At 59.1% G+C, this 15,860-nt stretch overlaps 2 protein-coding genes across 3 annotated transcripts; both read right to left on the reverse strand.

Annotated features, from left to right (window-relative positions):
• Nucleotides 1-2,342: 2,342 nt before the first annotated feature.
• HAMP (hepcidin antimicrobial peptide) lies at nucleotides 2,343-4,013 on the reverse strand. Its single transcript, XM_019423254.2, has 3 exons — nucleotides 3,766-4,013; nucleotides 2,646-2,705; nucleotides 2,343-2,561 (listed from the first exon to the last, which is right to left on the reverse strand). Exons 1-3 carry the CDS (start codon nucleotides 3,850-3,852, stop codon nucleotides 2,457-2,459), a joined length of 252 nt encoding a protein of 83 aa, XP_019278799.1. The 5' UTR covers nucleotides 3,853-4,013; the 3' UTR covers nucleotides 2,343-2,456.
• A 2,084-nt stretch (nucleotides 4,014-6,097) lies between these two features.
• USF2 (upstream transcription factor 2, c-fos interacting) lies at nucleotides 6,098-15,416 on the reverse strand. 2 transcript variants are annotated; one of them, XM_053906421.1, is made up of 10 exons: nucleotides 15,264-15,416; nucleotides 14,953-14,999; nucleotides 14,723-14,841; nucleotides 14,468-14,587; nucleotides 13,815-13,965; nucleotides 13,603-13,690; nucleotides 13,253-13,311; nucleotides 7,147-7,241; nucleotides 6,840-6,968; nucleotides 6,098-6,748 (listed from the first exon to the last, which is right to left on the reverse strand). In XM_053906421.1, the coding sequence occupies exons 1-10, from the start codon at nucleotides 15,323-15,325 to the stop codon at nucleotides 6,659-6,661; spliced, it is 960 nt and encodes a 319-aa protein (XP_053762396.1). In that variant the 5' UTR covers nucleotides 15,326-15,416; the 3' UTR covers nucleotides 6,098-6,658. The 2 variants fall into 2 exon arrangements, with proteins under 2 accessions (XP_053762396.1, XP_053762395.1); XM_053906420.1 differs by having other exon boundaries at nucleotides 14,387-14,587.
• Nucleotides 15,417-15,860: the final 444 nt, after the last annotated feature.

The following is a 15,860-nucleotide window of genomic DNA, read 5'->3' on the forward strand; positions in this document are numbered from 1 at the left end:
GGTGGGGCTTGAACGCCTGGGTCCCGGAGAAGAGAGGGGCCTGGTGCCTGGGCTCTGGAGGAGGACACTGAGATCCTGGGCTACTCATATGGCACAGCCTTCAGCCTCAACACCAACCCCGTTGGGGTCGTGTGCCTGTGCCGTTTGGGGGTCCAGCTCCTCTTTAGGCGTGCACCGGAGGCTGTCTCGTGGGGCGGGTAGGATGTACAGGCAGGCGCATCCACAGACAGCCCTGGGTCCCCAGGCCACAGGAGGGTGGGGCGCTGGGGAGCCTGAGAGTGTCTAAAGGGGGAGCTGCCGCTCTGATCCGGCCGAGCCTTCCAAACCAGGCAGGTGTGGTAGGACTACTGTGACAGAGCACCACATGCTGGGTGGCTCAAAAAACAGAAATCGATTGTCTCCCGGGGCTGGAGGCTGCAGTCTGACGTCAAGATGTTGGCAGGCTCGATCCTGGGCGCTGGCGGGAAGGATCTGCTCGAGGCTTCTCTCCTTGGCTCATAGGTGACAGTCTTCATGTTCGCATGGCATTCTTCCTGTATACGGGCCTCTGTGTCCAAATCCCTGCTTTTCATAAGGACACTAGCCCTATTGGATTAGGGTCCACCCTATTGACCTCATTTTAACTTGATTATCTCTATAAAGAGACCTTATTTCCAAATCGGGTCACAATCCTGGGACTTAGGACTTCAACATTTAAATGTGTGGGTGGGGTGGGTGGTGCCTGGGTGGCTCAGTCGGTTGAGCGTCCGACTTCAGCTCAGGTCATCATCTCGTGATTCGTGAGTTGGAGCCCTGAGTCGGGCTCTGTGCTGACAGCTCAGAACCTGGAGCCTGCTTCCCATTCTGTGTCTCCCTCTCTCTCTGCCCCTCCCATGCTTGCGCTCAGTTTCTCTCTCTCTCTCTCTCTCAAAAATAAATAAACATTAAAAAAAATTAAATGTGGCGGGGGGTGGACACAGTTTAACTCATAACTCGTGAGCAGCTAAATCACCCGATGAACCGAAGCCTAGAGACACTTCTCCTTTTTCAGATGAGGAGGCGGGGTTTCCGTGGAGAGAAGACGCCTGCGAGATCCTGCAGCTAATGGGAGACTAAGCTGTCTACCTCACCTTCCTCTTCCCACCCTTTGGTCTCCATTCAGGGAAATCACTCCCAGAGGGCGAGCCTGTCATGGCTTCCAAGGCAGAAGGTAGAGGGTGACGATGTACAGGACCGATCTGGCTCCCTGGCTGGGTTTAGTTGGGCTCACAGAGTGTTGTTTACAAAAAATAAAATCCCTTTCATCAGCTGCCAATATTTAAAAAATCAGGAAATTTCACATAAAAATAAGCATGGCCACCTTCTCTCGAAAAGAAGATTTCACCATGTTTGGCCCATCTTTGGGCACAACAGCCATCTACCGGTCCCCTGTTGGATACCCGGGCCTCCCCATGGATGCGAAACATTGGGCCCAAATGGCCAAGACCCCTTATCACCATGCTAGCGCTGATGTTTTCTTAGAGGCTGGGAAGATAGTGAAATGCATCTTCTCTGTTTCTATCAGTGGGGAAATGGGATAAAGCGAGGGGGATATGGTCCCAAGAACAACGGGAGGGAACTCAGCTCCTCATGGAGGTGGACGGCGTTCTCCCATGTGGGTCACGTGCCGTGTGTCCTTACTGAGATCACAGAGCCTCCCACGTGCTCCTCTGAGACAAGCCCCCCACCCCTCACTCGTTCGCCGTGCCTGTCCGGAAGGTTGTCGGTTTTTCTCAAACTCTTTGGTGTCAGAATCCCTTTCTACTCTGCAAAATCTTCGAGGACTCCAAAACAACTCTTGTTTACATGGGTGGTATCTATGGCTGCTCAATGTATGAGAAATCGAGACTGGGACGCTTTTAAAGCACGGGGGCACACGAGCGCACAGCTCATTACCGTCAGAGCCATGGGGTCATCCCGTGTCACAGAGCTTGTATGCCCGGGACGCAAAGAAGGTGAAAGAAAAAAACAAGTGACGTTTTCGTAGTTTCCACCTTGTGGAGCCCTGCGAGGAGTCCCCAGACCTTGCTTTGAGAACCCTTGTGGGGAATCTAAAGTTGTAACCCCTGTTTCAAGAAGACTTCAAGGAGAAGAAACTTGGCTTAACTTCCAGCCCTGCTGTAGCAACGTAAATTCTAGGTCCTCTGAAGAGGGGAAGGGAGGGAAGAACAGGGAAGAAACTTCCTTCACCAAGCCTCCTTGCCAAACCCAGCACGCACGAACCCCGTACGCCCCACGGAGTACCGGCCCTTGCAAGACAGGGGCCAGAACCAGCCTCTGGCAGTGGCCTTGGGCAGGGAGAAAGGGCAACAGACACTCTGGGATGGAAAACAACAGACAGAACGAGCCATTTTATTCCAAGTCCATTCACTGAGAGTCAGGGGGCAGCAGGAATAAATACGGAGGGGAGGGAGGTCCGGGGGCAGGCTGGGGAGGCTCTACGTCTTGCAGCACATCCCACACTTTGCTTTTTTACAGCAGCCGCAGCAGAACATGCAGATGGGGAAGTGGGTGTCTCGCCTCCTTAGCCTCTGGAGCACGGGCTGCGGGGAGGAAGGGAGAGTGAGCGGAGCTTGGGCGCAGGGAAGGGACGGGGAGGCTCAGAAGGGACTCGCAGGTGCTCTCACCTTCAAGCCCGCCTCGGCTGCCGCTGTGTCCTGGGGTTGGAGGTCCGTGAGCTGTCCTGTCTGTGAGAGCAGAAGGGGTGGTGAGGGTGGTGGGGACGTGGAGCTCTCAGACTCGCCCCCAAAGACCAGCTTCTCCCCGCGTGGTCGGTGTCCTGGGGCTCAGCTGGCATCCCAGGAGTGGCCTTGCTGTCTGGCCTTTTCTCCCCCGCCCTCGGGCAGCTCTTCCTGCAGACGGATCCCGGATCCGTCTCCCTCTCTCACTTCTTGGGGACATCACCCTCCCTGGCCTGGATGCCACCCCCCGCCTGTAGCAAGTCTCCCTGCGTCTCGCCCCGTCCATCCCGTTCGTGCCTCACGCCTTATCGGTCGGATTAAAAGCGTGGCGCCCGCTCAAGAGTCTCTCCCTCCGCCCCTCTCCCCAGTGCCAGCGCGTGTGCTAAAAGAAACTAGCCTGCAGAGCTGCCCTCGCAGGCGGAGGAAAGTCAGTACTTGGAGTCCGCCCCTCAGTCTCCTCTCCAAGCCGCGTCCTCTCCACTTACTACAGCCTCCGATCCTCGGACACCCGTCCGCCCTCTGCCCGGGGCTTCGCTTACCGCCCCCTTCTCTTATGGTCCAGGTCACCCAGTCCCAGGTCGAATTTCATTTCTCACAAACCATCCCGCTTGACTCCCAGCCCCTGGTCCATCGGAAGTCCTCCCCTCACCCCTCGTGGCCACTCTGCTGCCATCACCATCTTCTGTTATCCAGGATCCCATTGACGAGACAGTTATCCTGGTTATGTTTTAATTGTTCACAGATGAATTCCCCGGCCGGGACGTCAGCTCCACGAGAGCAAAGCTCTTCTCTCCTCTACCTTGTTCGCTGTGTGATCCCCACTGACTAGAAAAGGACTTGTCACAGAGCAGGTGCTCTGTAACTGTGGAACTAGTTCGGGCCCCCAGTCCGATCCTCAGGCCACGATCTCTGTACTTCAGGCGGCCGGCCGTCCCCACCCCGGTCCCTGCCCCGAGCTCTACCTGGTGCTAAGAGGACCAGCTGCCCTCAGCAGTCCCCCCACCACCCAGGGCCTGGCTCTCCGGTCCCGGCCACCGTGCCGGGCCCGGGCCCCCTGGGCTCTCACCTCTTGCCGGAGAGCTGAGCCACTGGCCAGGCTGGCCAGGAGGAGGAGCAGGAGGCAGGCGGCCCGGACCTGTGTGCTCAGTGCCATCGTGTTGTCTGGCTGTGTCCCGCTGTCGGGTTTGGGACTTGCTGTGGTGTCTGGGGTCCCGTTTCAGCTGCTTTTATGGGCCCTTCTGGGGGAGGCGGGGGTACTAAGCCCCCTCCCCTTTGTCCCAACTCATTTCCAAGAAGGTGGTGGCGCCGACAAGACGGGAGATAAGCGGGAACAGAGCGACAGGGAACAGTGTTATGTCACCCTGAGCCAGCGGAGGTGTGTCCAGGGGGTGGGGCAGACGGGGCCACAGACCCACGCCTCTAGCCAGCCACCTGGGAGACACTTTCCCTGACACAGCATCACCCTGTTGACTTCAGAAAAAATTCCTTTTGCCCCCAAAGTTGAACAGTTCGATGAGTAGGAGGAAGGTGACCTCTTATTCTCCCCCCTTTCCTGATATCCTCATCCACAGGGAGGCCGGCTGTCACTATGGTCCCTCGGGTGTCCAGCAGAATTCCTATCGCTTCAGGCGGTCTTCACACGTGCATGGGTTCTGGCAGGGAACGCTGGGGTGGCCAGACGCAGGAATCTGTGTCGGCTCCAGCCCCCAGCAGGCATGTGGTTTTCCGAATCTTGGGAAATGTATCTGCAGAACGTCCCCGAGAATTTTGGGCCACGAGACAGCAGTGATAGTAACGGCTGCCATCAGACGCCTGCATCCTATGCGCAGGCAGATGTACTGACCCACTTTTGCATTCGGCCTCTGCCGCCCGCCCCCAGCAGCTCCCGCCTGCCCCATGTCGGGCTCTGCTCTGTGCTTTGGGGCCCTCGTCGCCTTCTTAGCCACCAGTCCCGGCGGCCTAGCTTCCCGGGCCCTGCTCCCTCCTGGGAGCCCACGGCCACCCCAAGGCTGCTTTTCTTCATTCTGTAGGGGGAACCGAGGGCGGACTCGGGGCAGTGCCCAAGCGCACCTGGTCAGAAGAGCTAGGCCGGCCTGAGCGGCCGGACCCTGGGGCCCGTGCTCTCACCATTTGGCCTTCCTGCCTCCCCACGAGCACAGGCCACAGTGGGACGTGCTAGACCTGGCTCACACCGGCTCCACGGAGCGAAGGGTGCGCATCTCATCCCGGCTCTGCCGCGGGACATCCCCCTGGCACCTTGAAACCGGCCGCGGTGGGAGCAGCCAAACCACAGACGGTGGCCGACGCTGCACAGCTGGGCCTTTTTTGGGCGAGCTGGTCCTCCAGCATGTCACCGGATGGAGACGAGCCTGGGCTGCCTGCCTGGGGCCACCTCCCTCCTACTCACTTGGGCCGTCTTTGCGGGCACACGGCCCTGGGAACTACCAACCTTGACTCCGCAGACAGGCCTTTAGCCATGCCGCCTCCCTGACTCACTCTAGGACCGTTCAGGGTCAACTCCGGCAGAAGAGCCTACAGACGACGCTGCCAAGGAACGGACACCCGTTCCGGGCCTGAGCTGCTGCTGAGGCCCACTCAAAACCACAAAAGCGGGGCGTGTGGGGGCCGGGAGGCGAAGGCTGCTCCCTGCCACCTGCCCCCCGATTCAGTCCACGTTAGGCTCTTCCTGCCCCACACGCCTTCACTCGGCGGAGGGGACGGGGCTGTCAGAGGGAACACCAGGTAGGAACATTCAGGATGGGACCGGGTGGAGAGCTCGGCGAGGTGACGAGGCTGGCAGGCCCGGCTCCCTGGAGCGGCGTGGGGGGTGGGGCCGAAGCAGAGTCAAGGGCTGTGCGGCCACCCACAGGGAGACATGGCAGCGTCCCCCGGCACCGCCAGGCATCACCGCGTCTCCGCTCAGGCCAGGTTTCGTCATCAGCCGGGGCAGGGGTCACAGTACAGGCGCCAGAGCCACAGTGTGAGGCGACAGGCTGACGGGCCAAGCCTGGCTTCCTGGCCATCTGCCCTTCCTGGGGGTGGGGGGCTCAAGGCCAGGCCCCACCATTGGCTGGTGCAGAGGGGAGGGCTTCAACCCCTAAGGGCAGGGTCAGGAGCCAGTCCTATTTTTAGAACGGATGACAGGAGAGACCCCAGCCTCTCCTCCAAAAACATGGGACGTGTCCTTGACCCTGGCACCTCCTGCCTTCACACCACATATGCACACCTGGGGCCTCAAAGAGGATATCCGTTCCTTAATTTCTCCACCATCCAGCCGACAGACTGGGTACCAGGGGGTACAGGATGGCAGGGACGGGCACACAGCCACGAACACAACATGGAGTTCTGCAGACCCCAGGCCCCCCTCCCCAAACCCGAGATGGACAGATACACAAACAGACAAGGCGGGGCCACATGGGGCCAGTTTATTGCAGTTAAATACCTCTCTCTCTCTCTCTCTCTATTTTTTTGTCCACTTTTCCATAAAGAAAATTAAAACACACACACACACTCAAAGGGGAGCAGGGATCCAGAAACAAGAGGTGGGGTGGGACATGGCCTCCCTGCTTAGGTCCAGGCCCCGGGGCTGGCCCCCGTAAAGTCTCCCCTCCTTCCCGAAAGCACCCTGTCTCAGTACCTCTAGAGACCAAGGAGGCAGCGGGATATGGCAGGGCTCCGTCCTCCTCCCTCTTGCCTCCAGGCGAGACCACTAGAAGTGCTGGGGCTCCGTGGGGGCCGGAGGAGGGAGACAGACAGGAGGGGGAGGGAGGAGATCATTTCCCAAGTTGAGGAGAGCGGTGGGCGCTTATCCACAGAAATGCATTGTTTCTCCCCGTTTTGTTAAAAATCTACTATAAAAAAACGCAGCTGGGGGAGGGGCGTCTGTCCCTCTCTGTGCTAAGGGCTGGGGAAGGGGCGGCGGCGGCCGGAGGAGCCCCCGCCGCGCGGCGGGGCGGGTGTCACTGCCGCGTGCTCTCGCCCACCATCTCCAGGTTGTGCTGCTGCAGCTGGGCACGAAGCACGGCGTTCTCGTTCTTCAGCTCCTCGATCTGGCACACACGACAGGGCACGAGGAGCCAGGGGCTGGCTCCCCGCCCCTGCCCCAGCTCCCCCCCAGCCCCGGCCCGGCCCGGCCCTCACCTGTTGCCTCAGGAGCTCATTGTCCATCTGCAGCCTCTCGGCCTCCTTGAAGGTCTCCTGCATGCGCTGGTTGGTCTGGCGCAGCTCCCGGATGTAGTCACAGGCCTTTGACAGGATCCCTCCTTTACTCTGGGGGGGGGGGGGGCGAGAGCGCCGGTGAGCGCCGCCCCCCCCCCCCCCCCCCCCCCGGCTCACCCGGGACAGGGCCTGTGCCCGGGGGGGCGGCCAGGTCAGGCAGACTTCGTCGCAGGGGCTGGGGGCCTGGCCCACGGCAGCGCGGGGAGCTGGAGGGCCAGGGGGCACTCACCGCTCCCGTCTTGCTGTTGTCCGCATTACAATCTGGAATGATTTTTGAAAGCTGGACGATCCAGTTGTTGATCTTGTCCCTCCGCCTCCGCTCCACTGTAAGAGCAACAGCAGTGTCCACGGCCGTGCCAGCAGAGCTTCGGGCGGCTCACTCCCTGACGCTGATGTTCCGAGACCCGAACGCGGGCACCCGCGCCCCGCTTCTCAAGAGGAACAGAGTCTCCCCTCTGCCCACCCGCCCCCCGGCCCCCCTGCCCGGCAGATTCTAAAAATCTGAGCCGAAATTCAAATTAAGAAATTTCACGTAATAGTTGGCATCCTGAGAAATGGAGCTGTGGCTCGTGTGCCTGGGAGGCAAGAATGGGCCAGAGCTCCTTTACACGGGACCCAAGTACCCCTCGCGGGTCCCCCAGAGCGGGGGGTGTTTGATTTTTCCATACCCCCTAGAGCTTTGGGCTCCGTAATTTTGTTTTCTCTTCATCTCTACAATCAGTCTGCCCATATCCCACCCCCGGCTAAAATCCTTCTCCAGAGCCCTGGCAGCGAGTCCCAAGCCCCCCAGCTGACATGAATGGCTCGCAGGGGCCTGCAAAGGATGTGAACCCTACCTCGAAGGCCAGGGCTGGCAAACTAATGGAAGGTTTCACCTGAAAAACTCCAGATGCGTGATTTTTACTCTATAAAACTCGGCAACCTCACTCAAGCTGTCAGCTGACTTGAGTGGCAGCTACCCCATTCAGCTGGGGCCTGCGCCTTCTCTCCAGCTCCTCCCTCTGGCTCACTTCAGGGCCTTCTAACAGCTGCCTGAGGGCGGCCTGCGCTGAAGCCCGAGACCCCACTTCAGGGCCTCCCGAAGCAAAGCTGTGCCAGAATCTTCCTTACCTTCCAAGCACAATACTAGGCACTGGTGTGGACACACAAGAAAGCCTCCGTCAACCCACAACTATCACACACCCTCATCCTTCCTGCCAGGACAGACCACAGACAAAAGCAGTCGGTGTTTGCTGAGGAGATGAAGCCTGGAGGAGGGGTTTGGAGAGGAAGGCAAAGGGTATGGTCTCCAGGCTGGGCGGTGCTGACAGGCGTTTACAGAGGGGGTCGGGGGTGGGGGGGGGAGTGAGAAAGGAGGGTGGGCCGGAATCACGCCCCTTACTCCTCACAGCCTCTGAGGCCGGTTCCTCCCCTTGACCCTGCTGTTCTCTCAAAGAACACGCCCGGCCACGAACAGGCAAATCCCACCGCCGGCTCTTGGCTTTGTCTGCTCACTGCCAACCAGCCTTTCCCCACGTCCGAGTGCTCCCCACCCTAGCCTGGGTGAGGACACCCTCCTACATGGACCCTCCGTCTTTCCACAAGAGTTCCCCAACGCCTTGCTGAGAACGTGCCCGGCACCGCACTTTGCCCCACCCTGGCTCTGGCGTGAGTGCACAATACCCGGGTCCCAGGGAGAGACCTGCACCTCCCCACGGAGGACGGCCGTGTCCTATGGTGTGGGAACTCCGCGGCCAAAGGACCACAGCGGGGCCCAGAGTCCAGCCCGGGCCTGGCGGCGCCGCCCCCCGGCCCCCCGCAGCGCGCTCCACTCCACAGCAGGTGGCTCCTCCGCTTCCTGGTCTCCCCGCGCGCAGCCTGGCGAGCTCGAGCCCGGGCACCGTGCCGCGGCCCTACCTCACGTGGACTCCTCCCTTCCAGCCACCAGGGGGCAGGGATGGGGGGGCCGGGCACAGCTTTTCCAGTTTGCGTTTCCTTCTTTAAATCGTCCTGCTTGCCCTACCGTGTGCAGGGTGCCCTGCGAGGCCAGAGTCTACGGCGGACTCCGTCTCTGCCCTGCTGGTGCCCACAGCATCCCTGAGATGTGCATCAACGGGGGGTACTGACACCGTGGATGTGCTGGCATCGAAGATTGTACCGAGGGCCTGGGGAATGCCAGTGTGAGGCAACGATCTCTGCATGGGGGTGGGGCGTGGTGGACCTTTACAGAAGAGACTCGGAGAGGGAACATTTGGGCTGGTTTCTGAGGACAGGGGCATTAGGCAGACAGGTGTGAAAAATTCAGAAATGGCGACACGGCAATTCTTGGGAGATACTTGGCAGATCCGGTGGGGCAGGGTGTAGGAAAGGCCAGGTTGTAAGGCCTTGAATGCCCTGTTTATGGGCCCAGGCCCTTGAGTGTAGGCCCCTTCATCAAGCAGGTGGTGAGGTGGTCAGGCCTGTGGCTCAGGAAGACCATCTTGGCACATTTAAAATGGTGGAAGACCGTTAAGACCAAGGCCACATCCGTTCTATGGAAGGTACGCCCATACAATGTTGAAAACAATTCAGGAGAAAAACCTGCCAGGACTGGGGGGAGAAATGGGCAAATTCACAGACACAATTAGAGACGCTAACACTCCTCTCTCAGTAACTGACAGAACAAGTAGACAAAAAAGTCAGCACAGAAAACCTGAGCAGCGTCAGCCAACTTGACCTCGCCGACCGAGGAAACACTCCACACAACAGCAGCAGATACATTCTCTTCAAGTGCACATGCAAACTTTCACAAGACAGACCACGTTTAGGACCATAAAGTAAGGCTCGACAAATTTCAGGGCAATATAATAAGAGTATGTTTCTAATGAGAACAGAACTAAACTAGAAATCAGAAACAAAAAAATTACCCAGAAAACCCACACGATTGGAAGTTAAGAAGAAATCGTAAGGAAAACTGGAAAATATTTTAAACTGAACGATAATGAAAACCAATGTATCCAAATGGGATGCAGCTGAAGCAGCAGTGGAGTGAAATTTGCAACCAGAAGGGCCTGTGCTAGGAAAAAAGAAAAGTTTAAATCATCTTAAAAGGCTAGGGAAAAACACCCAAACAAACTAAATCCAAAGTAAATAATGGAACGAATTAACAACGTTAAGAGTAGGAACTAATGAAATAAAAAAAAGCAATCCCATCCGGCATTTAAAAACCAGATTTCACACAGAGATCTGGATTTCTGGCTCCTCAGAGGATCCGGGTAACAGGGGACCCAAAGTCTGACATGGCTGCAGTGGGCTGGCGCTGCACGGGCCACCCTCAGGCAGGACCCGCGGGACCCAGTTTCCCGTGGGACCTGGAGACAGGCTCCTGTGGTTCCAAGAAACGGGGGAAAAGAGGGAAAAAGGAGAAAGAGAATCTGATTTGAAGTCCGCTTTGGCACAGGATCTCAGGGTTCGCAGACATGAGGGAAGGAGAAGGGGGCAGAGTGGACAGTGGCCCTGGCATTCGGTTCCAGCTTGGGTAATTAGCACAGGGGAGCCTTATGCCACTCTGGAAAGAGAAATGCTGCCTGGGAGCCTTTGGGGAGGGGAGACGGCAGGCTCTGTTTTGGGCAAGTTGAGTACGAAGGGGTCTCTAGGACATCCAGAAATGAAGATTTTTGAATGGGCAGCTCAAACTATGGGTCTGGAGATCAAGAGAGAAGAATGGAATAGAGACAGCTTGGCACACAGCCAGGGCCGGGGCGTTGGCGGGGGGCGGGGGGGGGTGCTGGGAGGACACTGAAGAGTGGTTCTCATCTTGTTCAAGTCACATACTCTTTTCTGGAGAAACGATCGATACCTACAATAAGGGATAAGGCTTTGGGGATATTGACCATCCCTGGGCCTAATGTTTCAACTCTCCCGAGGCCAACAGAAGAGGGGCGAGACCTCAAGGGAAACCATCAGTCAAAGCAGTTTCCCAACCCTGCCCAATGGGAAGAATCGCCTGGGTAACTTGTTGAAATACAGACTCCTGGGCCTCCCTCTGACCCACTTGTTCAGAACCTTGAGAGGACAGCCCTGGAGATAGAGACCGTTAACATGCTTCCCGGAGCTACTGGGATGCTGTGCTCTGAAGAACAGGCTGGGAAGGAAAAGCAGAGAGTGCAGAAAAACCAGAGCGGGTAGAACAGAAGGGAACATTCCCGAAAGAAGGAGAACAGGCAGGGTCAGATGCTTGGAGCGCAGACAGGAAAGGAAGCCAGTGGATTTGGCAATGAGGTCATCCTGAGTGACCTTAGATGGACGTCTTTTGGTAGAGAAATGAGCCAGACTGCCAAGGGTACAGGGAGGATGGGCAGAGGGTGGGTCAAATACTGTGCAGGTCAGGAGAGAACGGGATGCAGCTGGAGAAAGACAGGGTTATGAGAGAGACGGTTTTTCGTAGGACAAGAAAGACTCACGACTTTGCAGCTAGACCAACCTAGTGAGAGGCAGAGAGTGACGAGTGGGGTGGAGGGGGCTGGATGGTATCCCCGAGTCACTGGTGCAGCCTTACCAGGCGGCACACCGCGCTGCTGGGGGGGCTCATGTGTCTGTACTGGCTGAAGTCACCATGAGCGTCCGGGGGAGCCGCGCGGCCACCATTCTACACAACACCGAACAGGCACAGACGCTGAGAAGCAGCCTCGCGTCACGCAGCCAGTAAGTAGCAGGGCCACGACTGCCTGGGATCCTACTGGAGGCCCCTCAGACACACCGCAGCCCAAACCAAGCTCAGACCTGCCCCTTCCCTACAAAGCGACCTGATGCCATCGTGAAGCCCTGGCTCTCCAGCCTTGGAATCATCTCCCCAACGCGCTCCCCTACCTCATGCCCTGTCCTATCCCGAGCCAACATCTGCAATTACCTACCTCCTATGCGCCCAGCCCCCGGTGTCCCATCACCCTTGCCATCCAGTGTCCATACACAAACCCCTCTGCTGGCTGGAATAAAAACCCGGGAGCAGGGATGCCGGGAGGGCCTCTTACAAGGCCCTGCGTGACCCCGGTCCTGGACAGCCCTCCTGAAACTCCAACTTCCTCTTTCCTTCTCGGACTCCTGCTCTTCTTCAAACACACCAAGTCTGTTCTGGCTTCGGCCTGGGCGTCTGCACTTAAGCATCCTCAGGCACCTGGCCGGCCCATTCAGGCCTCTGCTCAAATGTCACCTCTCAGAGGGGCCTACGGAGCACGCTGTCTCCGTTACCCTCCAACCTCCCATGCAGCTTTATGTTCCTTGTCGTGATTTACACTACCTCACGGCACACCGCAGCTTTGGGTGACTTCTGTCTCTCCCACCAGAACGGACACCGGGAGAGCCAAGAGCTCATCTGTTCTATCATCCACTGTACCCGAAGGCCTAAGACACAGGCATATATGTGGTACAGATATGCTCAACGCCAAGCTCAATGAGCTGCTCCGATCACAGGTACAAAGGCCCAAACCCAGCTGAACACCGTGGGGACTCTCAGGGCCTCGCCTGACATTCAAGGCCCTCCTTAGTCCTCCCCGGTACCCTGCCCCCAAGCACTCCGCATGGAACCTCTGCTATGACCACACCAGTACTCCCCGAAGCAGCCGCAGGCCACTCTGCCTGCCCTCCAGCCTGCGTTCCCCTCTGCCTGACACGCACTCCTAAAGGCCATCTCTCCGGGGAAGAAACCAGCCCGAACTCCGTCCAGCCTCCTTGACACTGCAGACCGGGCTCCAGACCTGGCACGGGGCAGGGGGGCGTGCTTGCCACCCAGCCCAGAATCCACCTTCAGGAAACATTTGCTGAGAGACAAGTGTCAAGACATATGTTCCCCTGGACTTGCATGTGACCACGTCCACGACAGTGGCTACGGACTGGGGGCAGGCAGGGCTCGGGGTGGGGAACTAGGGGACATCATGAAGGGCCAAAATGACCGTAGGGTGGGCTTTGGTGTTCACAAAAGGCACGATGCCCCAGCCTTGGCCAGCCAGAGGCACAGCTTCTGGAAGTCAGGTAGGCAGGGGAACGAGGGACTTAAGGTCAATGACAGTCACCAATGGAAAGATAGTTCTAGGGGCTTCAAATCAACTCGAGTTTTCAACAGGCAGGAAATCCGTATGTGAATGTGAAACACGCCATTTCAGATGCTGACCGTTAATTCGAGATCACTAACCAAGATGACAAAACACATTCCAATTCACACCTCCTGCCTGTCTGTTCCTGACTACGAACTTCCACCCGTTTCTACTCTTCCGGCATTCAACGAACACCTTTTTTGCACTTCTAGCACGTCGCTGATCTGTGACACCAAGCACCAGGCCTGGCCGTGCCCGTGAGACCCAGAAACTCCACCCCGGCCTTACCTTCGTTGTGCTGGGCCCTCCTTCTTTCATCCCGTGGTGTTCTGGTTCCGTCAATTTTCCTAGAAAAGGAAAAAGACGGGCACGTATTATCTCGGGTACCGTTTGCCTAAACATCTACGAAGAAGTCAGACTTGAGAATCAGCTGTGTAAAATAAACTCTTATGCAGAAATAGAAAAACGGTAACTCCCTTATACTCAAGAAGCAGAAACAGACCAAAAACACATACTGACTGCCTGCCGTGTGCTCAACTGCCTGGCTCCCATTCCAGAAAACCTTCCCTTCCTTTGGCCCTCTCACACCAGGCCCTCCCAGGGTCCCCTGCTCCTGGGAACAGGTCTCCTGCACGTACGGGGAGTAGGGGTGTGTCCGAGGTGCAATTGTCCTCTGTGTTCCTGTCTGAAGCACGTCCTGTGGCGTCATCATGACATAGAACTGGCCTGCAGCGAAAGCAGGGGTTAGTGCAAAAACTGGGGGGCAGTGAGAACTGGTTAGGGGGGGCTTCCCTCCCTGCTAGGCCTGCTGCCTCCCCTGCCTTCCGCCCTGGCCCCTTCCTCCCTTTACCTCCGGCCTGCAAGCTCTGGTCTGTGGTCTGTACGGATACAGCTGTGGTATCTCCCACACTGGATGCTGGGAAATAGGCAAAGCGTGCCTCCCCACTGACAGCCTCAGCTGCAGGGCTGCCGCCATTGCTGAAGGGATTTTGGATTACGGCCTGGGGAGTAGGAGGACACAGAGGCCACCCTTAGCCATCTTTGTTCCCCAACCCGCTCCCGTGTTGCTGTGTCTGACATTCACTGCATTCTATGGCGAATGGAAAACCCCTGTGTGCCACTCCACTCTGTCTCCTAGCCCCGGAACTCAGCAGATACTCAGTGATCACCTGATGGGTTGACTCATTTTTACCTCTAAAAGTCTTTCTTGTTACTCTCATCCCCCTTTTACAGAAAACAACAACAAAAAATGACATTTCAAAACTCCTGACCCAAATTTCACCTTGCAGAACGGGGATATGACCCACACAACGCAATGGGTCTAAAGGCAGCATCTGTGTCCCACCTGCCCCACTCCCTGGGGATCCCCAAAAAGAGAGTTACTGTCCCCTCTCCATCCCCCCAGGGGTTGTGGGCACCTACCAGTGGGAAGGGTGCTGCGGGACCTGGGGGCACAGATGCAGCAGTGGGGCCAGGACGTTGGGCTGCCCCATCCACACCCACCTGGGTCACAGCCTGCTGACCCCCAGCGAAGGCAGCCGTAGACACAACGCTGACGGCGCCAGCCGTGTCGCCCTGGCCATCCAGCTGACCATCAGTCACCTGGACTACGCGGTACGTCACCTGCAGGGGGCAGCAAAGCGGCGAGATGGGTTCTAGGGTCCCGGCAGGGGCCAGGTCCGAGCCCCTCCCAGCTCGCCCTCTGGACCCTCAGCTCGACACTCCACTTGCCCGCGGGCTCCCGGCCCGGAGCCTCACCTGTCCTCCATTATTCTCTGTGCGGAACTGGTACTGGATGTTGTGGTCGCCAAACGCCGCCTGCTGGACGCTGGCGATGGCCACCGCCGTCTGCTCCTCCGCCCCAGGGCCGTCCCCGCCTGCGGTCGGGGAGGGGGGGGGGGGGATGGTCAGTGGTCACGCGGCCTAGGCGCCCCCAGTCCCCTCCCCGGGCTCAGGCCGCAGACCCGGTGGGCCCCTCGAGTACTCACCTTCCTGCAGCTCGACGCCCTCCTCTGCCTCGGGTCCCTTGTCGTGACTGCGAGGAGGACGGGAAGGAGAGGGGGTCAGGGCCGCCCCCGCCCCTTTGCCCAGGTGCACGGCCCCCGTCCCGCCCAGCCCGGTCTGGAGCTGGGATACCGCTAGGACCCGGGACCCAGGGTATTAGCGCGGGGCCCCCCTCCCTCGCGGCCTCCATTTTGAGCTGGGCCCGGCGGCCGCTCGGGATCATGGCGGCCCGGTCGCCAGGCCGAAGGGCCGGGACCGGGGCGCGCGGGGGCACGGACCGGTCCGGCATTCTTACCTGGCGGCGGCAGCAGCGGTGGCCGAGGCAGCGGGATCCAGACCCGGGTCCAGCATGTCCATGGGGGGGGGTGGGGGCGGGGGGGGCGCGGGGCCCGGGGGGGGGGGGAGGGGAGGGGAGGGGAGGGAGGGGAGGGGGGCGGGCGGCCGGGGGGGCCCCGAGCCCGGCGCTCACGCCGCGCGGCAGGAGGGGACGGAGGAGACACGGGAGCCGCTCGCGCTGATCACGGGGACAAACAGTGGGGTCATGTGAGGAGGAGATGCCGCCGCCGCCGCCGCCGCCGCTGCTCCTGCAGCCGCCGCCGCCGCCTCCGCCCGCCCGCCCTCCGGCTCCCGGCGGCTCCCGGCTCCGGGACGCAGCGCGGCCGCCCCCCGCCCGCTGCACGCGGCCCTCAGGCCTCCTTCCCTGAGCAGCCGCCGCCGCCGCCGCGACTTTTTTTTTAACCCGGCCCGCCCTGGATGGCTGCCGCCTCTCCCCTGGATCGCCGGCTCGCGCGTCCGCCGCCCGGCCTGGCCCAGTCCGGCGGCGGATCGCTGCTGCAGCCGCCGCTGCTTTCTATTTTTTCCCCCTTTTTTTCCTCCTTTACTTGAGCTGCGC

This window comes from Panthera pardus, unplaced genomic scaffold, assembly GCF_024362965.1.
Source record: "Panthera pardus isolate Hobbes unplaced genomic scaffold, ASM2436296v1 HiC_scaffold_18, whole genome shotgun sequence".
Taxonomy (NCBI): Eukaryota; Metazoa; Chordata; class Mammalia; order Carnivora; family Felidae; genus Panthera; species Panthera pardus.